Here is a 25,993-nt window from a genome sequence, read left to right on the forward strand (position 1 = left end):
CAGCCCTGGAGCAGGGGGGCAGAGGGGGAGCGGGCACAGCCACGTACACCCCAAGGGGCCACCTCCCGCGGGGGCAGGAGCCTGCCCTGTCGGTGAATCCATCTCACAACACCCTTTGCATTGCACAGAGTCAGGTTCAATAACTAAGTCATGGACCCTTATTTTCTTTTTCTTTTTTTTTTTAATCTTTTTTTTTTTTTTTTTTTTTTTTTTTTAGTACTGGCCATATTAGAAACACCCTACCCGGCGGCAGGCTGACAATATACACATCTTACACCGTCTTCCTAGAGAAGATTAACACACTATTGACATCTCTAACAGCTACTGGTTGGGAGGTGCAGGGTGTTCCTGACAGTATTTCTGCTGCGCGGGGGATGGAGGGGCAGCCCCGACCCCACCACGGGGAGGAAGAGGAGGAGATGTCATGTCCCCAGGGAGCGAGCAGGCACTGAGCCACCCGCTCCAGCAAGGGACGACCGGGTTTTGCCTTCCAGCAGTTAAATATGGTGAGTTACGACGGTGAGTTACAACTCCCGGCGAGTGGCAGCGGCTCCCTGTGCCCGGGGCGGAGGTTGGCGAAGGGGAAGCTCCCACTTTGAGGCAGCTCCAGCGCTGCCAGCGAGACCTGCGCCGACTTGGGAAGGCTCCGGCCGCGCTGCCGAGCGGTGCTTTAATTACAGCTTCCTCTGCAGAGGAAGGGGAGGAAATACCCTCGTTGTCTTCACCAGCGACTGTTGCTCGCAGTCCGAGCCACCGCCTGCTCCCGGGCAGGACAGACCTTCCCTGCTCAGCTGAAGACGTACCCGCTCCTGGGGAAAAGCAACCGGCCCTCGACTGGTAAGAAAGGGGTGTCTTCAGGATCACCGAGCTCCAAGCCAAGGTGAGAGTTGTAAATCTTCCTCCTGCGCCTGTTCGAACAGGCCAACTGTGCAAACACACACAGGCAAACAGAAAAATCTTTACTGTTTTCCTAAACTCTTCCATAAATCCCGGTCCGTCTGCTTCGTTACCGGTAACGGGCAGTCGCTCCTCAAACCTCTCCTCCTCCATCGCAGCAGGGTGGGAAGCGGCCCCGGCAAGGGTTGGGAACGCAGGGAAACCACCAAAGAGAAAATGCATTGAAACGTGCATGAGAACAGCAGCAACACACAGGAGCGGGGGGGGGCAGGTGAGGCAAGGTCCCTCCCTTGCTCCAACTGCCAAACCCTGGCACCAGCTGCGAAGGATTTGATTAGCACGGTCACAATTAGCGCGGGTTCCCTGCTGCTGACGGCCACGCGGGGCTTATCCGACATCACCCAGGGTTTGGAAGAAGCAGGGCCAGGCCCCAGGGTGGCAGCTGGGACACGGGGCAGGGAAGAACCTGCCCGGCCTGAGCCACTGCCCCTTCGCTGTCACCAGCTGCCCAAGGTACAGGATTGTCACCGATTAGTGAGAACAGCAGGACAGGAAAAGGCCGCAGTCTCTCCAGAGAGGCGCTCTGGTTTGGAGGTCTCCCCTCGAGACCCTGTAGTGCTGAAACAGCCAGGCCTCAGGGAAAAGGCCACTTTCCGTCACTTTTTGCAGGCGGCCACACGAGCCGTGGCTGGCGGAGGGACAACACAGGGCAGGGGGTGGCCGAGCCCCCCCCCGCGACAAACCCTTCTCCCCTCCACTGCCGAGCGAGAGCAGAGGACGGGCCACACAGCCCCGGACTGCATCTTTCTGCAGGACTATCTCCTCACAGCGAGTGTAACCACAACCAGAGCCACTCGTTTCCATGCTTCTGACCGGTGGAAAAGCATCTACATTCATTACAGTCAAAAAAACGCATGTTGTTAGATAGGATTAATCAGTAAAAGTGAAAAATGACTAGCCACAGACAACCTACAAATGGTACTGGGGTACCAGTTAGTCTGGTACGTGATAGCAGCAGAATCACTAGCACAAGGCAAAACATGAGCTTTGAAATGATTTTACTGAGACCTTTGGCTAGTGTGGCTCCAATCGGTGTGGTCAAACTCAGCCAGAAATTTAGTTTGGAAGGTCACGGGGAAGAGAAGAGGAAAGTCCAGAGCCAGCTCCGCAGCTGCACTATGTGTAGAAGATGATCTCTGGGATTTGTCCATCCTCCACCGAAGTGCCGTTGTTATTCCCAGCCGCGTAACAGAACGTAAAGCAGGTTTTGGCTCCCGTTGTTGGTGATTCATGGATCACTTTGCGCAGTCCTTTGGTTCCGTAGTGGGAATCTGGACCCTGCGACGGTCACAGAAACAAGGAGAGATGAAGATGGGGACGGCACCCCGCGGGACTCCGCTGCCCAGGCCCACGCCAGGAGGTCTGGCCCGAAGCAACGAGCTCTGGAGATCCCAGCACCTCCCTTTGCTTTCTGGTTCTTGCACCTCAGGTATTTTGAGCAAAGTTCTCGTCTCTATCGGGACGTAACACTGCATTTAACCAGATCTCAACAGTTAAACATCAACTTTTTTACGCCACTGCAGGCAGGCTCTGGGTTACACACCCGCAGAACTGACAGCTTATCTGTACGCACCAAAAACCAAAATCCCATCACTTCATCACTGGTGTAGCCTGTTAATTACCGTACACTTGCAAGACAAGTTAAAAACCAGCTCTGAACACTGGTGAACATGCTCCACCAACCGAAGGACCACAGAGCAGACCTTCGAGATTACACCACGGGCCTTGAAAAACACAGAGCAAGAACCTACTTGCTTTCACGCGTCTTTATCCGCCTCCCTCCTCCCCCCGCCGCCCCGGGCCGGTACCTTTAGAGTAGCACACGCTGTGTAGTTGACGTTGGGTAAAATCTCAACAGGCTCCTTGAACATGACCCGGAAAGTGTTTGATGATCCGTCGCAGCTGAAGCCCGTGTCGTTCTGCCCCAGGACCGTGTTACTGTCCGTGTGGATGATCTGCAAGACACGCGGTAACTTTTAATCTGCGCCGTTGGTTGAACAGTGCAGGTATGTGTCCACCGAACCGGACTGACTCTGAGGGACCCAACAGTTTGACCGGCCCCATTACAACCACACTGTCCCATTGCTTCTGTCCATCTGCGCTGCTGTGACCACACCGAACTGTGGGCGTGGGTCCCGGGCAGTTGGGGACACCAGCAGCTTCCCCTGAAGCCTGGCAGAGGACTGCAGGCGACATTCTGCGCTTAAATCTTGGCTTGCCCTTCTCCTCCAAGAGCTGAGGGGCACCAGAAGGAGACCCTGGCAAGGAAGAGGTGCTGACAGACTGTGCTCATCACATCAGCTGTGCTGGGCTGATGGTGTTGCGAGGGCTGGAGCCCCTCTGCTGTGAGGACAGGCTGAGAGAGTTGGGGGGGTTCAGCCTGGAGAAGAGAAGGCTCCAGGGAGACCTTCAAGCCCCTTCCAGTCCCTCAAGGGGCTCCAGGAAAGCTGGGGAGGGACTCTGGATGAGGGAGGGGAACCCTAGGAGGAGGGGGAAGGGTTTGACACTGACAGAGGGGAGATTGAGACGAGATGTGGGGAAGAACTTCTTTGCTGTGAGGGTGGTGAGAGCCTGGCCCAGGTTGCCCAGAGAAGCTGTGGCTGCCCCATCCCTGGAGGGGTTCAAGGCCAGGTTGGAGGGGGCTTGGAGCAACCTGGTCTGGTGGGAGATGTATCTGCCCAGGGCAGGGGGTGGCACTGGGTGGGCTTTAAGGTCCCTTCCAACCCAAACCAGTCTGTGGTTCTGTAACTTTCCTGGGGACGGTTCTGCTCAGGTCATCCAGATCAGGGTTACCACGCACACCCAGAACAAGGCACAGCAGATTTCCATAAACCGCCCCAGCCTTTGAGCAAGATCACGATAGACTTCAGACAACTGGGTCTCCCTCAGTCTGACGTTATCTCAAAGGGGACAATGACGACGAGAGGCTGCACACCGGCACTGCACGGGCCCAGCACAGACACAGTAACTGCTTTCTCCTCTTTCCTGCTGCTCCCCTGCATTTGTAGAGCCCGGAGCAAGAGACAACCCCAGCACTATGGCAGCACCCACTGCTGCTGCAGCACCTGCGGGGCAGAACTCAGCCTGCTCAGTGCGGCAAAACACGCACGGCTTCTTCCCAAACTGCATCACAGCTTCCCAGACGTATTGTCAAAGGCTGTGAGCGGACTTGGGGAGATGCTGCAGTGACGCATGCAATGGGAGGTTGCATAAAATCGCGAGCAATAATCCCTCTTATCCCCGGTGCCCCATCTGGCCCTCACTAAATCTGCCAACCACCCTGTCTAGAAAACAAATGCAGTCCTTTCTAACTCAAGATTTTGTTGCATTTTCACTAAAATGTTTAAGTTAGTCCCCCCAGCAGCGAGTATTTCTAATGTAGTAGAGAGAATTACCTGTATATTTACTTGGTAATCCGTTGGCCCGTGTATGGATCCGTATAATCCAAACCCAACTACAAATATCCTTTTGTTTACTGAGAACCTGCAGGAACAGATCAGGAAAGTCAGACCAACTCGCCACTCCCGGGCTGTTTTAGTACAAGGATGATACACAAATGTCTTCACTCACCTTAATTTTACACCTAGGATTTAACCAAACACACCACAGTATTAGTGCAACTCTTACTAATAACTGAATTCCTTTACAGAAACCATCATTTGGGAGCTTACACCTTCGACTGTGTTAATGGGCTGGCAATGATTTTGGTTGCTCGTGTGAAATGCAGAGCTGCACGTTCCCATCACAGAATGTCAATGCCCAGGCTCGGGAAGCGTTTTGAGGTCGTGGTACAACGTCGGTGTTCAAACCTGCAGCCAGGCAAAGGCCTGCGGAGCAGTGCCCACCCTCACGCCTTCCCAGCAAGGTAACAGCAAAGACCACTCAAAGTCATTAGATATTTCACTGCCAAGCACTGAGGGGAAGCGTTAATGTGCTCCTGAGCATTTGCTGCAGGGTAACTGCACTCAAGGTTTACCCGAGAGCGGAAAATAAGACTTAAAAGTTCCTGAAGTCAGGAATCCCGGCTGCCCACTGCAGCAGGGGGGAGGATATTCACCCCACCGCCCCGCTACAGCTCCGTATTCCCAGGCGGCAGGAAGCCTCAGTGCCTGCCAAACTACCAAAAGAACTTCTCCACCCATCCACCAGTGTTGTCGGTCCTGCCCGTTTAAAGAACAAACACCTGGGGGAGGCTGGAGGCCGCTGCTCTGCCACCAAAGAACAGTCAGTGTTGAGACTGCACACAAGCCTCACCGAAGACTGACCCTGAGCCTGCCAGCGGTTGAGCTTAAAGGCAAATACAAGCTCCAAAAGGTCTCTGTTGAACATTCAATCTGAGAGCAGGAAAAGTCTGGAGCTATCAACTCCACCAACTACCATCTCCTGTCAGGGGGTGGATGGCCCAAAAGATCCAACCCACAGCTCTATCGACACGCGAGAGAACCATTGATGAAAAATTTTGAGAATTTTAAAGAACGGTATTAATATGAGTCCCCCTTCCACCCAAGACAAAGACGAATGGGGCCATAACCCAGGCTTTCCCATTACCTCCTGTCTTGCTCTAACCGCTTGGCCACACAAACCCTGCCAACCACCACCGCTCACAACGTCACACCTCCACGTCACCGTCACCACGGCTGGGCTTTGCTGTTTCTCTACAAGCTTAGGTCTAAACAAACTAGATACTGGCAGAAAAGCAGGCGCAGCAAGATTTTATCCTAATCCCTCCCTCGAACAGGCAAGATTAAGGGGCTTCAACAAGGCACATTTACACTTAGAACAGAGCAGGGTACGAACCCGATGGGGTTGACACTCCCAGGCACAGGCGGAAGCCAGGAGCTGCCTGGTCATTCCAACCACTACATGCCTGTACGGCTGCAGGAAGCCACTTGAAAAGGGGAGAAATAATCCCCCAAAAGGCCCATGCTGGAGGGCCACGTTTGCTGGAAAACTTTGTCAATACTGAAGCGAAGTGGCAGCCGCACGTGCAGGTTCATGCATCACGCGATGCTTTCACCCAGCAAAACACTTTCCCTGCAGGGTTTGCACTCAGTTTATCCGGTGCAAGTCGAGATCTAGCACGTAACCTTGCGGGTTTAGGTCTAGAGTAGGCTCAAAGCTCAGTAAACGCGAATCTATCAGCAGCAGAATTAGCAGAGAAGCTGACCTTATCCTGTCACTAGTCCCACTGTACCCCCAGCGGCTCTCCACCTGCTGGAATCGGCTGATGCTGCACTCCTTCCCCCGCAGGCAGCAGCGCGGTCGGTCGATGAACTCCACCCGTGGCTTGGGGTTGACAGTGAAGTGGAGAAACAGGCTCACCACCTCCCGGTCCGTGAGGATTCCCGACTGGGCAGGCCCTGCAGAGGAGCACGAGAGCAGCAATGCCGTCAGCCTTCGGAAACCAGACGGGATCTTTTGGGGATTTATGTGGGGAGACAAACTTAATTGGCAGCTAAGAGTGGGTCAAACCCACATCACACGTGGGAACTGTTGGAGCGGGGACAGAGGAGGCCACGGAGATGCTGGGAGGGCTGGAGCCCCTCTGCTGTGAGGACAGGCTGAGAGACTTGGGGGGGTTCAGCCTGGAGAAGAGAAGGCTCCGGGGAGACCCTGGAGCCCCTTCCAGTCCCTCAAGGGGCTCCAGGAAAGCTGGGAGGGACTCTGGATGAGGGAGGGGAGCCACAGGAGGAGGGGGAAGGGTTTGACACTGAAAGAGGGGAGATTGAGCTGAGATGTGGGGAAGAACTTCTTTGCTGTGAGGGTGGTGAGAGCCTGGCCCAGGTTGCCCAGAGAAGCTGTGGCTGCCCCATCCCTGGAGGGGTTCAAGGCCAGGTTGGAGGGGGCTTGGAGCGACCTGGTCTGGTGGGAGGTGTCCCTGCCCAGGGCAGGGGGTGGCACTGGGTGGGCTTTAAGGTCCCTTCCCACCCAAACCAGTCTGTGATTCTATGATCTCGTTGGTGCATCGGGAAGTTAACCCCCAGACAGAACGTGCTGCCCGCCTTTTATCTGCGCTCCAGTCATGGACTGCAGAGCCTCCATATGCAACACGTAGGTGAAACGGTGATTAAGCACGTGGCTCTGCAGATCATTTGGCACAGGACTGGTTTAAAAATCTAAAAACATGCAGCTTATTCCTCTCCCACTTCCTCAGGAGATGATAATACTGGTAAGAGACAGGGATTTTCACACAACTACACTGGTATTTGAGGGGCAGCAGGAGGGAACGTCACCTGGTTATCATCAACTTAGATAGTACAGGACAGTCAAGACAAAGGTGGTTCAGCTTGTGCCATCTGACTCCCTCCTTCCCTCAGGCATTTAATCCCTGCTTTGGGTTTGTTTGTTTTTTTTAATACCTTTATTGCAGGACCTAGGTAAAAACACTAACGATTTTAGGAAGAGTTGAACCACGGTCTCATCTTTTCTCCAGTAACCAGATGTTTTTTCCAAAGCGATGTTGAACTCAAGCTTTGGAAACTACTTCGAATACTTTCAGAAGGGGATCCAGGTAAAAATCAGTCTTTTAGCTTAAGAGTCAAAAGCCACTCTGCACCTCTATTTGCAAGATGATTTTAACAGAAACAAGACCACTGCACACTCAAGAAACAACAGCATTAAGTGCTCGTTATTGTGGGAAGCAAATGCCTAGTGACTCGTTGGCCCAAAACAACCTGTAGTTGGTTAAATTCAGCACGACGTTACACAGACGTAACGTGGTCCAAGGCTGCAATAGGGAGACATGGAAGAATTTAAGGACTGTTAACAGATAAATGAGCTTATGGACACTTTGCTCAGCAAAAATCAGCCGTCATTGATCATGTCTAATCCTATCCTGTTCTCAAATGTTTCAAGTTACTTGCTCCAAGGGAGGGGAGGGACGCATTTGCCAGTTAAAACATCTTCATGCAAAACTCCATGTTCGACACCAGAATATACAATAAACTGGTGAAACCACTGCCTGTAAAAATCCTTTTTCGTTGTTCTTTTGGGAGAGGGGGGCGAGGGGAGCGGTTTCCCTCTCCTACCTCTGCTGTGATCATCAAAGAAATCTGAGTCACCCCGGAACTCAGAAAAAGGACAAAGCCGAAGCAATTCCAAGGTAGTCCCTCGTTTAGGGAAGAGTTGACCAGCGCAGCCTCTCACCTTTGGGGGTTGCTTTTGTTCATCTTTGAAGTTAAAGTGGATGCAGAAAACTTAAGAGTTCCTCTCAAATCAAGACGATTAACTAAAGCTCAGAGTCAACAGGCAGTTGTGACAGACAGTAAGGGGAGTGCTACTGACATTCCCAGCTCAAAGGATTCAACCCAAATATGCCAAAATTAACACATTCCTCCCAGTGAAACAGAATGATACAACATCTGAAGAAAGGGCTGAAAGAAACAGGATCTACAGAAAAATACAAAGCTTGGTAGACAGGAACTACTCTGAGGGTGTAGAGCTATCCAGGAGGAGGACGCTCTCTCCCATCAAGCTGGATCGTCATCAAAGCTGGAGAGGATGGAGAGGTGGGGCTGTGCCAACCTCATGGAGTTCCACAAGGCCAAGTGCAGGGTCCTGCACCTGGGTCAGGGCAATCCCAAGCACAACCCCAGGCCGGGCGGAGAATGGCTGGAGAGCAGCCCTGAGGAGAAGGACTTGGGGGTATTGGTGGGTGAGAAGCTCCACATGCCCCAGCAATGTGTGGTAGCAGCCCAGAAACCCCCCGCACCCTGGGCTGCATCCCCAGCAGCGTGGCCAGCAGGGCGAGGGGGGGGATTTTGCCCCTCTGCTCCGCTCGGGGGAGACACCCCCCAGTGCTGCCTCCAGCTCTGGGGCCACCAACATCAGAAGGACATGGAGCTGTTGGAGCGGGGCCAGAGGAGGCCCCGGAGATGCTGGGAGGGCTGGAGCCCCTCTGCTGTGAGGACAGGCTGAGAGAGTTGGGGGGGTTCAGCCTGGAGAAGAGAAGGCTCCGGGGAGACCTTGGAGCCCCTTCCAGTCCCTCAAGGGGCTCCAGGAAAGCTGGGGAGGGACTCTGGATGAGGGAGGGGAGCCCTAGGAGGAGGGGGAAGGGTTTGACACTGAAAGAGGGGAGATTGAGACGAGATCTGGGGAAGAACTTCTTTGCTGTGAGGGTGGTGGGAGCCTGGCCCAGGTTGCCCAGAGAAGCTGTGGCTGCCCCATCCCTGGAGGGGTTCAAGGCCAGGTTGGAGGGGGCTTGGAGCAACCTGGTCTGGTGGGAGGTGTCCCTGCCCAGGGCAGGGGGTGGCACTGGGTGGGCTTTAAGGTCCCTTCCAACCCAAACCAGTCTGTGATTCTATGAAACAACTAACTCAGTATCTGCTAAACAGATCGGACCCACCAGCCAACTCCCGTTTCTATCAGCTGCATTTGCCTTTATCTAAACCAACTCAGCACAGAATCCAGGGAATAATAAAAACCCAGCGCATTCTGGTAACGGGGAACCAGAAAGAGCTTCACCTTCAGAGTCCAAATCCCTGATTGGTGTGTGGGTTCTGCTGGTGACCCGCGGTGTGACACCGGGCAGGTCCCTCCCCTCCTCTGCGCCTCCTCCCCCCGTGTCAGGCCGGGAACTGCTCGGGACCCTCACGGCTCTGAGGGGCATTATGCATTAATGTCAGAATAACGCCTCGTGATCCACAGCAAGCGTGGGAGGTGTCCCTGCCCAGGGCAGGGGGTGGCACTGGGTGGGCTTTAAGGGCCCTTCCCACCCAACCCACTGTATGATTCTGTGATCTGCTGCAGAGCTGCCCTTCGGCTTGGTGCACACAGAACAGAGTGTGCCGTGTTTTCACAACAAGGGCAACACAAAGGGAAGTTTCCCAGTTTGAATGAACAGATCCCTGACGAAGGCATTTCTGAAGAGATTCACATCCCTAAGACCACATCACAGCTGTGACAAGCAAAATAGAAAACGGGTACCAAGTTTTAAGCACAGATTTACTTCATACTAATATTCATCTTCATCTTGAAATCCGTACATTAACTGTTGGTAAGCTTCTCTGCCTTGAGAAGTGACGTGCAAAGGAAGTGGTGTCAGTGACCCTTTTTGCTTCTTTGCAGCCTAAATCAATTTTCAGTTTTGAAAATGGCTCCACAGTGTCTTTTAGCATGAGAACTATTTAAGCCGATGGCCAGTTTTCAATCCCTGGAGAATCACCAGAGCATGAAGTCAAAGACAACATGCCACGAAAACAAAACAAAAAAATCTTTAGTCAAAACTGTTCAATGATTCAGACATCTTTGTACATCAAGATCTAAATGTAAACTTGAAAAATGCTCTGGGTCACAGACTAAACAACACTAACCCCTCAGCTCAAAGAACATTTTAGAAGTTTTTTCTGCTATGGGGCTCTGCTCTGAAGGGCATCTGCAAGACACAGCCAACCCCACCACTGGATCACAGGCAGCAGAAAACACAGGATGGGGAGAAACATCCTCATTTCTCTTTGGGAGCAGGCTACAATCAACACCAATTACTTGCAACTCCATTAGCTTCGTAGAGTTTAAACGCTTGGAATGGTTAGACAGGAAAACATGTCAACCCCTGTTTGGATCTCAGCTCTCAGCTGAAAGAGACAGTAACCATCTAAACACACCGTGAGTACAAACAGTTCTGATGCGACTTGCTCCTACCTGACAGAGCACCATAGTCTTTAAAAGAGTGAATGATTATGGATGAAAATAGCACAGTAGATTTTGCAGATCAGTGGGAATGGGGGATCATCTCAAATTTAAAGTACTACGGGGTACACAGAGAAAATCCATTTTCATGTACTTGATCCTCTGTAGTTCAGAGAAAGCAAAGACCAGGGTTGCCAGAAAGGCCTTTGTTCAGTTACCTGCTGCAAACTCCTCAATAGTCATCAATGGGAAGCGGATAAGAGAAAGCGCTTTGCCCAGTACTTTCCGCTTGTTCTCTGGAATCACCTGAAGTTGCTGCCGTTGACACTCAGCATCCGACCAGCGAACCACTGCATTAAACAAACGAACCTCCCGGATGCCCAGGGTATCCCTCTCCAGCACCGCAACCAGGGTGTCTGCAAGGCAGTACAGAGAGCGATGACTTTAGGCACTAACCCAAATCACCCCGTTTTACCCAGCCAGGAGTGCCCTGTGTACAGCCAAGGTGAGCAAAAGAGAAACAATCGAAAAAAAAACAGGCCTGCAGCCTCCAAGGGAGATATAGCTACATATTCCACAAGCAAGTAACTCACTGGAGCAGCAAACACTGCCCATTTAATTGGCGTTAATGGCAGTGCAGTAAAATGAATTGCAATTCACTTGACGTCAAATTTGGATGAAGCAAGCGGCACGAAAGCCAGAAGGTTACCCATGCCTTACCTCCACAGTCCATCTCATCAGGAAAAGGTTAAAGTCTGAATTTTAATGTTTATTAACTGTGCCCAGCAAGCTTGGAAACTGCAGAGGATAATTAAAATAGCCAGTTCTTGCTTCCAAAAACGCAACACCTTTTTAACTCCAAAACCTGACACAGACTCAGGGAACGGTGCCAACTCCACAAAAGGCGGCAACTTACACTCACCCCAAACCTGCCAACGTCAACAGAGGAAATGGGCTTTGTATCATGCCCAGAAAACTCAGGTTGCAGCAAAGTAAGCAGATTCCAGGGTATTTCTGCAAGCAAGCGTGCTCTTTTGCAAACGCCTGGTTTGTAGCCACTCAGTGCCAGAGACTGTTGGTTCAACGGATTGCTCCAGAACAGCAAAGCCACAAAAGTGCCAAGTATTAACCTGTAATAACTTTGGAGGTCGGCGTGTTCTGAAAGCACGTAGAGAGTGGAGGGGAAAAAAAAAAAAAAAAAAAAGAGCTTACCCAGATCAATGTCTGTGAACCCCTCCGCATTGATGGCATCTGACGTGTTCTTGTCGATGTTCTCCAGGCAGAGGCTGGCCAGCTGAGGCTCATCAAAAAGTCTTGCCTAGTAACGAAGAAGCAGTTGTTAACACAAAAGGTATTTTAAAGTTTACACTAAATGTGGACCCCCCCCTTCTCTCCACAAGCCCATCTTCGTTAGCAATACTACGCCTGACTGGTGATGAATTCGCTGGGCCGCAGCAGCCTTTCACAAGCAGTTAAGCATGACAAGGCAAACACTAGAAAAATCTGCCCTTGGCATGAGTTCTGCTTTAGCCGTGCATGTCTTCAGGCACGTCTTTGTTTTACCATCACATCAGTTAATGCGGCTGCAGTGCGTTTTCTAGCGCCCATACCGACCGTGTCAGCCCAGCACGGGTGATTTTTACTACAGCATTTTTATATTTAGACGAAAGCTTTGTCCAATGACTCCAGGATGCTCGCTGTAGGGATACGCAGAAATAGCTTATTCTGTAAGAATACAGTCACACTGAGCTCAGGTATTAGCAAAAAGGCCTTAGCAGGGACACTGTGCGTCCCATCGAGATGTGTGTGAGGGGGACACAGCCTGCTTAGTGCAGTTGTGTGTTTTGCACAGAAACAGCTGCTCTAGTTACCTTAAAGAACTCCCCCCAAAATAGGTTACTGTTCCAAACAAAGCCTGCACACAGCTCAGAGTTGCTCAGAATCTCTCTGTGCAGAGTAAGTGTAGTCTCATAACAATTTCACTACCGCTTCAGACGCCCCTGGACCACCAAGATATGGAATGACAGAATCATTTAGGTTGGAAAGGACCTTTAAGATCGAGTCCAACCATTCTTGTACCCAACAGAACCAAAAGTGAGGTGGGAACACACAAGTCACTAAGCCTCTTATTACCAATGCTTTGGTTTTGCTATTTAGGAAGGAACTGCGTTAACATCACACCTAACACTAGCACAAGAGCACGCCAGGACTTGAACCCACTGCCACAGAAAAGGTTTAAAAATTGTGGTTTGGGCTGGGAATTCAGACACTCATGGAGGCTTAGCACTATGGAGCATCTTCTGCTTCACCCTTGCTCACAGGCTGCAGAGCTTGGCAGGGCCCACCTTCGATGCCAAGACCTCAAATGTGGAGAACTGAAACAGCTCCCCATTTTCTCAGGAGCAGGGAAGCTCAGCAGGGATTGCCTGCTCCGGGGTTGGAGACCTGCCAGGGCCTCGCACTCCTGGCACCCAAGAGCTGCGACTGACTCAGACGTTACTACTGTAGTGGCTTCTCCTTTGACACGTGAAGGACTTAACGTTACGCTCACAGAGTTCTCCCCCACCGCGGCTTTAGGCAAGCTATTATTTCCTTGTTGATCAAAGTGACATTTGCATGTAGGTCTGGCATGAAAGAGGATCACGGTTTGCTACAAGGCACAATCAATTAGGAGAGCTATTTGCCACTGATATTTCTGCCAGAGGTTTGCAGTTGCTTGGAACGCCGTCAGTGACACGGTTGCTGGACCAGCAGGATTCAGCAACAATAGACGCAAAGGAGGTTTGGGGCTCTGCGATCTTAAAAGTCCACGATCTGAAGCCTGTTGGGAAATGTTTTGTACAAGATGCATCTCAGGTCTGTAACTGACCGTACAAATTGTCAATTTGTCACAGCAAAAGCAGAAAACAGAGGCTGATTTTCACACTGAAGGACCAGAACCGAGAGCATTTTGAGAACAGCTCCATTAAGCAAGGTGCCTCGTGCAGCCCGAGATACAGATACGTTCCCCAAAGAACATCAGCCTCTAACATTTTAGAGGCTTGATATACTGCAATATACTACATAAACTAGAACAAATCTAGTTTATGTAACTAGAACATAAACTAGATATGAATCACCACTGATAATTAGTCGTAATGGATAAGCCACAACCAAAAGGGACCAGGAAAGCCTGTCCATCTGGCATTTCAGCTGCCCCAGTGCAGCTGACAAGAGTGCCAGGCAGTATCTTGTTTTTGAGATCTGAAAAACTAGCAACACCTCCCTCTTTTGACAAAGCAGGACCTTTGTGACTTCTAAGGAAGTTACCTTGCCAAAGCTGCAAAGTCAGGTTGCGGAGACGTAGCACGCCACAGAAATCCCTGCACAAAGAACCCCACCACAAAGCTGACACCAGGCGATGGCTCGCGTTAGATGCCTCTTCAAAACCACAGCCTACAGGAAAGAGCTCTTCTCGGCTCCTGGATAACAGCTCCTGAGCTTTCAGACCGCAGGCTGCCAGACCCAAGGAATGGGAGAGCTGCAACCAAAGAGGGAGCGCAGACCTGGCTACCATCACCCAAGGGAGAGTTTTTAAGGCCGGAATCTTCCCCAGGGAAGCACAGTGTGGTTCCCCCCCGCAGTGCCATCACCCGTTTACAAAATGTGGAAAAGGGACGAGTTAAAAAGAGGGTGTGTAAAGAGGGATATGGTATTTTGCAGCAATAGCTGAATTCTAGCAGCAAAGCGTCTACAACAGCAATGGAACATGGAACTACTTTGAGGACTTGATATTACTATTTAAAGTCAAATAAAAACCCCGCCTAATCACAGCAACCAAGCCAAGCGCTCAGCAGCGACTGCTTCAGGCCAATGCTGCTTCAATTTCTGTGAAAACTGCTGGTGCAGACACTGCCAGGGATGCGGTATCTACAGTCAGAGCCTGAAAGACGCTTGTACTCCTGACAAGGAGGACAGAAGGCAGCACCCAGATATGCTGGGCAAGCAGGATCACCCGTCAGAGCCAGCCCACCCCAGTGTACTGGTTCCCAAGTTAGGGCAGTGTGAAAACTCCTCTGCAAGGATTGTTTAACACCAGAAATGTTGTTTGGTTGGACTAGATGATCTCCGAAGGTCCCTTCCAAGCCCTACCATTCTGTGACTCTGTGGAATCACAGCAGCTCTCCTGAGCTGGCTGATCAGAACTACTCCTCCAGAGCTCAGATGCCCATTCACTAAAGGAAGGAAACTCGCACACACAATTCCTGTTTGTTTCTGGTTCCCACACCACCCAGAGCAGGGTGTCCCTGGCAACACACAGGTGACAGCACTGTGGAAGTCACTGATACGTCACCAACCATCAGCAGAGAAGGTGGCAGGGACCAGAAAGAAAAGACGGGGCGAAGAAATGGGAAGGATAATGATGTTAATTTAATCAGCCTGCATGCAAAGTCTGATCTTCTCCAAAATAAGCAGAAGTTGTAAACACCGGCTTCTAGTTTGCTGCTTCGAAGAGTCACACGGAAGAAGGAGGAGATCGGATCAGACGGAGGGGCACAAGGATGGGCAATCGGCCCCACCAAGAGTCAGGAAAAGCAGCTGCACTGAAACTCCCGTTCGTGTGCCTTCAGTACAGCGGGAGGGTCCGCTGGAACAGGCTTCGTTCCTCTCCTAGGAAAATAAACTGAAGCACTCAAGAAAAAGCTGCATTTTCTGTCTTTCACCCTCAGTTCAGGGAAACTATTGCAAAAAAGCCCTTCAAAGAACATCTGACCAGCTGGATGAAGCAAACAGAGAGAGCTTATTACATCAGTCCTGAATCTGAACAAGCAAAAATCCTCTCCTTTCACTTTTCCTCTTGGCAGATGAAATTTTTCCACCCTGTTAATTTCTTCCCCAGCTCACACTATGGAAGGAGTCGCCTCCACACCACAACGGAAAGCACATCCGAAAAGGCAGCAACATTTGCTGGATTTTATTGTTCTTTGTAAGAACCTGCTCATCAACACTAGACTCCCGTAAGGAAGAATGTAAAATGACACAGAACCACTCCATTTTGGACAATTCAACTCCGTAACACTCCGAAGACTTCAGTTTTCCTATCGTGACAGCCATTACTCAAGGAATTTAATGCAAACGACTGCAAACTCACCTGCGTTAACAGCATGAACGCGTTGTCTGCTCGGAGGTTTTTTTTCAGGAACTCCACGCAATGAGCTTCAAGGGCTGGAACTGCATATTTTTTAGCTGTGTAAAGTGTTGTCATAACAGTCTCCGGTCCAATCTGAACTTCATCTGAATAAAGAAATCTGAAAGCATGCAAACAAACATCGCTCTGGTGAAGCCAAGAAGATAACAGGGTAAAAATCCTTGCAGTTCATAAAAAAACACGTTTGTCTGCCCATCACCCTGGCCCCATTTCCTACACTTTGAGAGATGGAATGGTTTTCACATCATTTCCACTGACGCTGGTTTATCAAGGAGAAACTTTTTTTTTTTTTTTTTTTTTTAAACCCACACTCTTTATAGTATAACTTCTAATGAATGGAATAGCTGGAATATTTGCTGAAGCACGTCAAACCGCCTAGCATCCCACAACCAGCTAGCTGTTTATCCTGCCACTTACTCTAGCCTAGACCGGTCTCTGGCCAAGTGCACCCCTTAAAATTAACATTTTTGGCTGTTTGATTAGACTAAACAAGGACAAAAATTCAATCCTGCCTGCCTACTTCAGAAGAGAAGCTCTATTTTACATACTATTTCAGAAGTAATCAGCTCAAACACATAAATCCACTGCAGATGAGGTGTTTTAGCCATATCCTGCTTTCCCCTCGTCTCTTTGCTTGATACATGGAGCTGTTTCATTTCGTTACACAGATGGTAAAGTCCAGCACACGGTGTAACTTCAGCACAAAGCAAGAGTTAATTGCAATGAAAAACAAGGACGGCCACGCTGCGAGCAAAGCATCAGCCCTCACTGTTAGGCCAAAACAAGGAAGGACATTCAGACCGTGTGGAAAAACAAAGGTCCCCATAGGAATCCTGACGGAGCCTCTCGTACCCAAGCGCACGGATCAGAGCCAGCAGGAACCCACAGGCTGAGCTCAGTAAAACCAGTTACACACTGGGTGTCAGTCCTAATCCCATGCAGAGTTTTTGTTTACTGTTTTCCCTTTACTCAGTCGAGCGTTTGCCAATCAGGATCTGAAAGGCACAAAGCACAGAGGCGTAATATTAAGCGTGTTAACTATGCCTGGCATTCCTATTCCAGGGGACATTCTGGAAACTCCAGCAATGTCTTCTCCTGCGTTTCTCCTAAGGGGACACAGCAACATGTCACATGGCCACCGTTCCTGGAGGCTTCATGCAGCAGCAGGGACAGAGCCAGGCAGTGTCCCTGTCTGGAGGGACTTGCAGTGAAGCTCCTGGTCCTCCAGCCAGAGAGGGCCAAGATGCAATTCCGGGAAGCACAAACAGGGATTCAGAGGGAGGGAAGCGCTCTCCTCGCTGCTGAAAGCAGGCTTTTGTGCCTCTCTAGAGCATCTGTTAATAACAGCATCAAGCCACAGGCTCATGAATGTATTTTGCACACATCCTTTCACCAGTCCTATTTTCACTAAATAATCCTTTTTATTGCAAGATTAAAAGAACACAGTTGCTCTAAAAACAACTAGTTTGTTTACTGCACTGACTACGTTAGTATTTATTTTTACGACAGTCCAAACAGTGTGTGCTGAGGGGTAACAAGAGAGGCTCAAACTGTGAAAAAGCTAGTATCAATTTAAAAGAAGACTTAGATTATAACCCCATACAAGCAAAATTGTTCTTTGTGTTACCATGAAAATAATAATAATAAAGGATCTCTTACGCAATTACAGCAGAGGTATTAAAGGCCATCAGCCCACAAACACAATCTAGTGTCCAGAAGGGACCTTCTGCTGAACATTCAGGATGGGCACTTTGTCCCTTGAGAAGCTCCTGATCCCACAGCATTAGGTCATGGCTTGGAGCAATCCCAGTACAAATGTAAGGATCAGCTGCCACTGCAGAGCAGGGTTTGGAGGGACTGGTTTTACTCCAGGAAGGTTCACACCACGTTCTTGGTAAGCTTCCTACTGGAACACAGCACCCAAACTTCCTTTGGCACATTTAAGCTCCGAGCGTTTTAAAAGCGACAGTTTGATTCCAGATTTAAGCATCTAAGGTATCACCGGACCACATGCACGGCTACTGTAGCCTAACTGCAAACTTTAGAGGCACCGTGATAATCCACACAAGTTCTCCTACACAAAATATGTATGTTTCTGTTGAAATCCACCTAAACTCATCCCTTTAGTCTTTTCAGATGACCATACTGTTTATACAAGTGCTGAAATCTCAGCGCTGGCAGGGAAACAACATGACTCTCCTCTAACTCACTCGATATTTTAGCCTTACTAAGTTTTAAAGATAGATACTAGCTCTGTGCTCCAGAGAGATTTACCTGGCTGACAGTCATACGCCAATTAGAGGGATTCCCCATGTGCTGGTGCCTGGTTTAAAACGAGCCAAAGGGGAGGGGGCTCAGGGCTCCCTATTATTTCTGGTCTTTCATTGTAGCAAAGATCAATTTTTAAATCTTCTAAGATAGCACAGTCATGACCGGAGCGCTTTTTGAAGGTAAAGCAAAAAGTGTGCCAAAGCTATATATAGTCATCGCTCCCGATAGGAAGCAAGCAGGGAACGTGTCAAGAGCACAGGACTGGGAACCCCTGGAAGTAGGTTACAGAAATCCTATAGAAACGGGACAATGACTTTTCAGCGTACATCCAGGATCGCTGCTGGGTGTAACACGGCACCAGCTGAGCTTAAAGAAATCGGTGAATAGGATGCTAGAGCCCCTTCCTCCTCCTCCCCCCAGCACGCAGACTTGCTGTAAATGTAAATTCAAAACCAGCTCTCCAGGAGAGGAATAAAACACACACAACAGGAGATACCACACGGAATGGCTGACACTGATTTCACACCCTTGCTTACCTGTTACAACTTGTTCATTTGCCCATAACCTAAATGAGCTCCAAGTGTTTGTAGCTTTCAGAGCTTTAAGAGGATTGCTTTTCCCCACTTCTCTCAAATAGCATTTCCATCAAATCAAATCAATTCTTGAACAAGAATTCATGAGCCAACGAGTTTATCAACAACTACAAGGGCCACCATGTGTACTTACTCCAACTGCCAACAGGAACACCTCCCTGTTGCTGCATTTGCATGGTGTAACTATATAGAACTACATATTTACAAAATTATAAACTATCCAATGTAGTTTTGCCCATAGTGCACATCAGCAGCAGGAGGGCACATTCATTTAACTATTGCTAAACCAAACCATAGAGCGAGTCAGGTGTTTTTGTGCAGCGGCCACACAAGACTTTTCCCCAGGAAAAGAGGGATTTAACCCCAGCATTTAAACACCCTCGAGCAGATCAACAAAGAGGCGTTTTATTTAGAAACTTAACGATCTCCACTCCACAAAATGGCTCGCCGCTTTCATTATAAATATATTTTCATCTCTACAATAAATCTGTTCATTCCATTTACACAGTAGACTAGAAGCAGCTTACTTCAGCAGAGCTAGGAAGGCAGCCGGCTCCACATCAGGCAGCTCAATCTCTGTAGAAGTTGTGGCCATTCCACCATTAAACATGGCATCGAAGACCGCGCTGCCCACAGCCAGCACAAACCTAATATTAAAAAACAAACGAGAAAGAAAAAAAAAAAAATAATAAAACACACAACTTATATTAAACCATATTCACTTTCCAACAAAATCCCAGGCCGGTTGCTATTCCCCAAGGCCACCCCCAAGGGAAAGCAAATCGTTCCTAGCGTTAAATCAAAAATGTTTTGCAACAGAAGGGAGTGTCGGGCTCTCTGTTCGGTTCCTGCAAACACACCAGCTTCACCCTGAGCCTGTCCCAGTATAAACACAGTAATGGCTCCCCAAAGACAAGGTTTTGTGCATCATGGAACAGAATATACACAGCTGCTTTGCAAAGCCTTTGTAGGAGTCTACAGACCATTCACGAGGTTGAGAAGCTAAGAAAGAACAAAGGTAAGGAATTTAAGTTCTTCCGTTGAACAGAGCTCGAGTCTTGGTGCAATCCCCCACAGCCACATACTGAGAACCCAGAAAACTTGTCGATACACACAACCCATCCTCCTCCCTTCTCCCCAGCCACAAGGACAACATCCTTGGGGACAGCGGAGTAAGCTCTCAAACCATGCAAACTGCACCGAGAGCTGTGGACACCGGCACCTCCTGCAGCACCCAGCACGGGAGCCACCTTCCCCAGGCCCACCGCTGTCTCCTTCCACGAAAAACGTGCCTAAAAGGCAGAGAAAATCTCAGTTGAAGCAAGCTAGCACTGCTAGGTGCACACAAACCCTTTTCACACTGCTGTGAGTTCACGTGGTAATTAATGGCAAGAGGCACGTTATCGGCCCTAAAGAAAGAGGAAGAAAGAATTCCCACAAACCAGGTTTGAGACCGAAAATAATATTCCAGCGCTCCCACATAAACAACATGATTTCCCTCACTGATAAACACCAACTCCTGTTTTAGGAGGAGGCACAGACCCGGGCTGCGGGGCCCGTGTATATTTAAGCTGCTGTACCTGCCTTACACCTTAGAAAAGCCATTTTGAGAACTTTCACTGTTTGAAAACGCAGACATGAGTTTTTCCCAGTAAAGCAACCTTGTTCCCGGTGTCTGCAATCAAAATACAGCGCAGGTCACGCAGGTCACAGCTCAGCAGCGTGGGGAAACGGAGCAGACCCGGCTGCAGAAGCGATTACTGCAACCACTTCTCCAACCAACTGTAAAAAGGAAGAAGCTGGAAAATTCAGGGGCTCTCGCCGCAGAGGAGTTTGCTGCAGTTTGCTGTTTGGGCAGAGAGAGGCACCGGGAACTGCAGGCAGAAAATCCCACAGGACAGAAAGCACAAGACAGAAACCTCCAGTAGTCGGACCCCAAGGAAATCCCATCACTAGAGGGGAATTTCAGTTCGATTTTCCCCAGTAGGAAGCGACACAGAAGCCTTTTCCTTTTCTTTTTAAACAGAATTTTTCATCTTCTCACTTTTTGCTCCCCTCCCATCCAGAGGGGGCCTTCCACAGACACTACAGAGCGAAGCACCGTGGACGTGCCAGGCTTGTTTGCCTTGACAGACTGTTGGGCTGACAAGCCGGGCTGTATTGTTTCTGAGCGGTTAAAGAGAACTAGGGACAAACCACAGTGATTTAAAAAAAGAAAAAACCAAACAAGTACACACACGTCTATTTCTATCAAATAATTCTGAAGAAAAACGTCAAGAACAAATAATAAACCCCCGTTCACAATACTGGAATGGCCAGATGAAACAAAAATCCTTGTTCCTACAGAAGCAGTGATGGTGGCGAGACAATCGCAGGCGTTATCTCTGGGTATGCATCCTCGAGGAGCGGACAGCCTTCAAAAACAATTTGAAAAGGGCATTAATTTAAAAAAAAAAAAAAAATCATCTCACATTTTTGCTTCCATTTCACTCAGGGACAAGTCAGCCTGATTTTTTTAAATTGTTGAGCCCAAAAGGGATCCCAGTAGGTGCCAGAGATAAAATTCGAAGTCCTGTGTAAGTTTCCTTAAAACATTAAAGGAACACAATTAAGAAAATCCCTCTGTCTTCACGGTGTCTTCTTCCTCTTGCTAAAAAGAACCCTTAAAGCTACTCTAAAGACACCCCAGGAAAAGCGGCGACGTGCACCGTTTCTCCTACGCAGTCTAACAGCTTCCCCCAACCGCTGGGGTCTGCAAAAGGAAGAAATGGGGTTTGTTTCAGACGGGAGAAACACAACTATTAAGCCAAACTGGCAGAGTAACGGGGTTTGCTTTTGTTTTCCCCTCCGATTTTCTGAAGCGCTGTAGCGACCAGGGCACGGCGAGCCTCTCTCCTAACCCCAGGGAGCACCGCCTGATGCAAACATGCGGCTCTCAAAAGGGAAATGCAGGTACCCTAAGCCCAGCATAGCGTTCCTCTGTCAGAGGAAGAATTCAACCAGTACGATGGACAAAATAAAGCAGAGCACTGAAAAGATGCAGAGAAACGAGCAGAAGCGGAGCGAAAGAACTAAGAGAGCAACGCTTGATGTCTCATCGTTCCCTCTGTATGTGTTAAGAATCAAAGTGAACTGACTTTCAGCAATAAGTCACAGGAACTTCCATGAGGTTAATAATTTGATTTGTCTTCACGAGGATCCAAAGTTGACTCCGAAGGCTTTTGAAGGCCTGCAAGAAAACGTCTTTCATTGCGCTACTGATACCTTCCTACCCATCAATTTTCACCACTTCCCTGTTCACCTTGGCATCTCCACCTGTCACCGAGTTTAATTTGTGCACCCAACAGCCCTGCTCCCTTTCCAGGCACTATGGTAATGGCAATAATAAAATAAACCACTGGAGAACCACGACTATCCCACCGCTGCACACCACCTCCCTCCTCCATCCGCTCCACTGCGGAGAAATCTTAAAATATCTACTCCTGAAGAGCTGGCAGAGGAACAGAGCAACACGTGATTTGCTGGAGCTCAGTGAAACCGTAGGTGATGAGAAGCTAATGAACGATGATGGTTTGCTTGCTGCATCCTTCAGCGCAAGGACCAGAGACACCAGGTGGAACAAGAAGGAGGCAGGTTCCAAGACCCCCAGGAGAAGCCCTTCGGATGCAGCCCCAGGAGTCGAGCACTGGGACACCTTGGCACGGGACACGGCAGAAAAGAGAGGATGAGGCCAGAAGAGAGGTGCCTGGAAACAGCAGTCAAAAACCTACTCAGACTGTCCCCAAGCTGCAGATCCCCCAGGCTGGAGTACACACAGGGGCATTGCCACACGCTTGCCCTGTTCCCTTTTGGGCCGTGTCTTCTGGCCAATTAACAAGCTCAATTATCACACCCATGCAACTGCTGGCTGATGAGGTTTAGAAGTTTCTAGTGTCATTGATGTTGTGCTCCCTGAAGCAGATCTGGCAAAAGACAGAAAAAAAACCTTCCCTCTTACTGCTGGGCCTAATCAATGTGTTGACCTTGGCCACGTTGGCATCGTGAAACTTCGAGGCAGCCTGCTCGGTCCGGCGTTTATTGGCCTTGACATCAGAAAAAAGCTTAAGGCTGTTCCATCTTCTTCATGGCTGATTCAGCAGCAACAGGGAACAAGCTGAAGGCTCAGGGACTAAGCTTGCTCCAGGGTAGACAAGCAACTTCCATGGGGTCTGGAGCCTCCTGAAGGTGGAAAATGTCTGATCTTCTCAGGGCTCCACAGCACAGCTGCTTGGACTGACAAATCTTCAAACCCAGCACAGCCACTGATGCCGTTTATCTACAAAGAGGGCTTTCACACGCAAAATGAATGTTTGCTCTTAGTTGCCATGTGAGATATCTATTGTCCGCTTCTACGGCTTTATACGAACTGAACCTGCCAGACTCTCTTAGAAACACACCTGAACCTACAGCTATCTCACTCTCAGAAACCTCCTCCCAGCACCACCACAACACGTGGACGACAACACCTGTGATCACCCAGCATATATGCCATTTATCTACCTCAAACCTAGAATACTCCACCTCTGCTCCTTCCTGAGGAGCCCGACCAGGGGGCAGCTGCACTATCACCTCCAGCTCCCGCAGGACTGCAACTCGCAGATTACTCATGCCAACCAGTTTGCCGCCAAAACCAGCGATTTCCAACACTCCACACAACCATATCCAAGGTGACAAGCAAGATATTGCAGACTGCTCCTCAAGGCACCACCACCAGGTCCAAGAACCCTATTTAAGACGTGCTCCTACTGCAGCCACGCTTCATATCTGGCCTGGTCTGAAAATTTAACCAGGCTATGGAAATACTTACCTGCTAACGGTGTGCTATTTCACACACCTAGCACCAAAGTACAAACATCTGCCCCTGGTCGCTGGAGCAATACAGCACCTCTCAAATTAAAATTCATCGTTGCTCTGCGACTCTATTCCAGCGCAAAGTATCTTCTGCTGTCAGGCTGCTGTGGGAGAACCGAGCACAGAAGGGGTCTGGGTGGTTTTATTTTAAGCTCTCTGTTTCTGAAATAACCACGGTACTTCATGAATCATCAGGATATCCCAACTGTAATATCATACAGGCAAGTTTTACTAAAAATCTATATAATCCTTAAGTGGGATGTCATGGCATGACACACTGTATTCTATCTTTACCACCCAGAGCACCAGATGGATTTCAGAGCAATTAAGCAGCATTTCACTTTGGGGCTATTTTTTTTTAAAGCTTCATTTATTTTCCATTTATTTCTGGGCTGAACATTGCCCCTCCCCACCTAGCAAGCCTAGTTCTCAGGACAGGGACAAGCTTCCTCAAATACTAATTAAGCTTCAAATTATAAAAGAACAGAACTGACACCCTGAATGCTCAAACCAACCTAGAACAAGCGTGTTTCGTTCAGAAAGGGGGAGAAAAGGAAATCTGAAGGGGAAACTTCCAGGAACGCGAGCACTTATGAGAAAAGCGATAGTTTGAAATAGTTTGGAGCGGGCTCCCTTTGCCAAGCGCTCAGGACGCCAATTAGCTTTCCCCCACCCCAATTAAAGCAGGTCCCGTCTCTGAGCGAAAGGCTCTTGCCTTTGCTGTCGGTGGAGCCGAGCAGCCTGGGGGCCCTTTCCTGAGCAGTGGGTTGCCAGTGACACACATCGATCCACCGGAGCTGCCCCAAGAATCAGCCGAACGTCAATCGGCCACCTCGGGTTTGCGTTTTCCAGGTGAAGGCGATTCCGAGCAGCTCAGAGCTGCAAACTCTTAAATGGCAGCTTGGCCTTAAATGTAACCTCCACCGGTTCCCACATGCCCAGATGTCATTCTCAGCACAGCTCTTCCAGGATCGTGGGGCTTGTTTTACAGTAGTGGGTTACCCCCCAAAATACAGGGGTTCAGAGAAGACTCAATAAAGGTTATTTTTAAAAGAAAACGTCGTGGCAGAAATTTGGCTTTTCAAATCATCGCTCTTTCCTTTCCATCCCCAATGCTCTCACCGATCCCTGCATCTGTCGGCAGAGATCAGGCAGCCTCGGAGACTATTCTTGTCTCCTCCACCACCCACAAAACCAAGGATTGATTATGAGCAAGACCCAGAGATTTGGGGTTTTTCCCCTCAGCGTTGCCCCAATCGCACCCACCCTCCAGGGAAATCACCCCCAGCCGAAAGCTGGACCCCGTCGCCCAGGCTGGCAACCGTAGGAAGAAACACGACATCCATCCAAAGGCTGGGGGAGATCTGAGGTGACAATGATGGACCAAGTCACCTCCCAACATGTCAGATCAAACCCGGGGGACCCACGCTCTGGACCCCGGTGCCAGCAGCTCCCTCTGTCCCGCCGGGAGCGGAGCGGGGCCTTGCCAAGCCCGCGCATCCCCCCGAGCTCCGGGTAAAACGCGGGGTGAAGTTACCTGAACCCCCTTTCTCCTTTCACGAGGGAGGCGCAGAACCCCAAATCCTGTCACCCCCCCTCAAGACGTGCAGGGGGACCCCCAGGCACCCCACAGCAAACCCACGGCCTGGCCAGAGGCCCGGGACCCTCGACCACCTCACAGGGCCACCAGCACGGCCTACGGGCCACCACCCCCCACGGCCTGGCCAGGCCACCACAGGGCCCCACGGCCCGCCTGTCCCCCACAACCCACATCAGCCACCCGCGTCCCCACGCGTGGGGCACCCCACGTTCCCCCCCCCGGCGGGGCCCACCTGTGCGCCGGGATGCGCTGGGAGCCGCGGCCCTTCCCCACCAGGAAGTGGACGTCGCTGAGCACCTCGTTGTTGAAGAGGAAGGCGAACCGCTCCTGCACCGTCGGCTTCGTCGCCTGCCAGTTATAGACCGGCTCCCGCTGCAGCGCCCCGCCGGGGCCGCCCGCCCCCCCGCCGGCCCCCGCCGCCCCCACAGCCGCCGCCGCCGCCGCCGCCGGGCCCCCCGCGCCGCCGCTGGCCGCCGGGTTGGCGGCGCCGCACTGGTTGTAGGTGAGGCCGGGAGGCGAAGGGGGAGCGCCGTTGGTGCAGGCGGCGGCGGAGGCACCGTTGCCCGGCGGCGGCGGCGGCGGCTGCGGGCAGGAGGAGGAGAGGCCCCCGGGGCCCCCGCCGCTCCCACCGGCCGCCATCTTGTGCGGCGGAGGCGCAGGAGAGCGCGGCGCGGGGCGGCGCTGCAGCAGCACCAGCACCAGGAGCGGCGGGCGGGACACGGCGGCGGCGGCGGAGGCGGCGGCGGCGGCGGGAGGGAGGGGGGCGGCGATGGCGATGGCGGCGGTGGCGGTGGCGGGGCGGGCGGCGGCGGGGCGGCGGCTGGCGGGGCCGGTGGCGATGCAGAGAGCCGGGCAGCAGCGGCGCAT

General features: G+C 50.6%; 1 protein-coding gene across 1 annotated transcript; it reads right to left on the reverse strand.

Annotated features, from left to right (window-relative positions):
* Window positions 1-215: 215 nt before the first annotated feature.
* Window positions 216-25,993, reverse strand: BTBD2 (BTB domain containing 2). The gene is made up of 9 exons (XM_074163676.1): window positions 25,359-25,993; window positions 19,164-19,283; window positions 15,716-15,872; window positions 11,797-11,902; window positions 10,803-11,000; window positions 6,125-6,317; window positions 4,353-4,440; window positions 2,766-2,912; window positions 216-2,235 (listed from the first exon to the last, which is right to left on the reverse strand). Exons 1-9 carry the CDS (start codon window positions 25,991-25,993, stop codon window positions 2,074-2,076), a joined length of 1,806 nt encoding a protein of 601 aa, XP_074019777.1. The 3' UTR covers window positions 216-2,073.

This window comes from Numenius arquata, chromosome 25 (assembly GCF_964106895.1).
Source record: "Numenius arquata chromosome 25, bNumArq3.hap1.1, whole genome shotgun sequence".
Lineage (NCBI taxonomy): Eukaryota > Metazoa > Chordata > Aves > Charadriiformes > Scolopacidae > Numenius > Numenius arquata.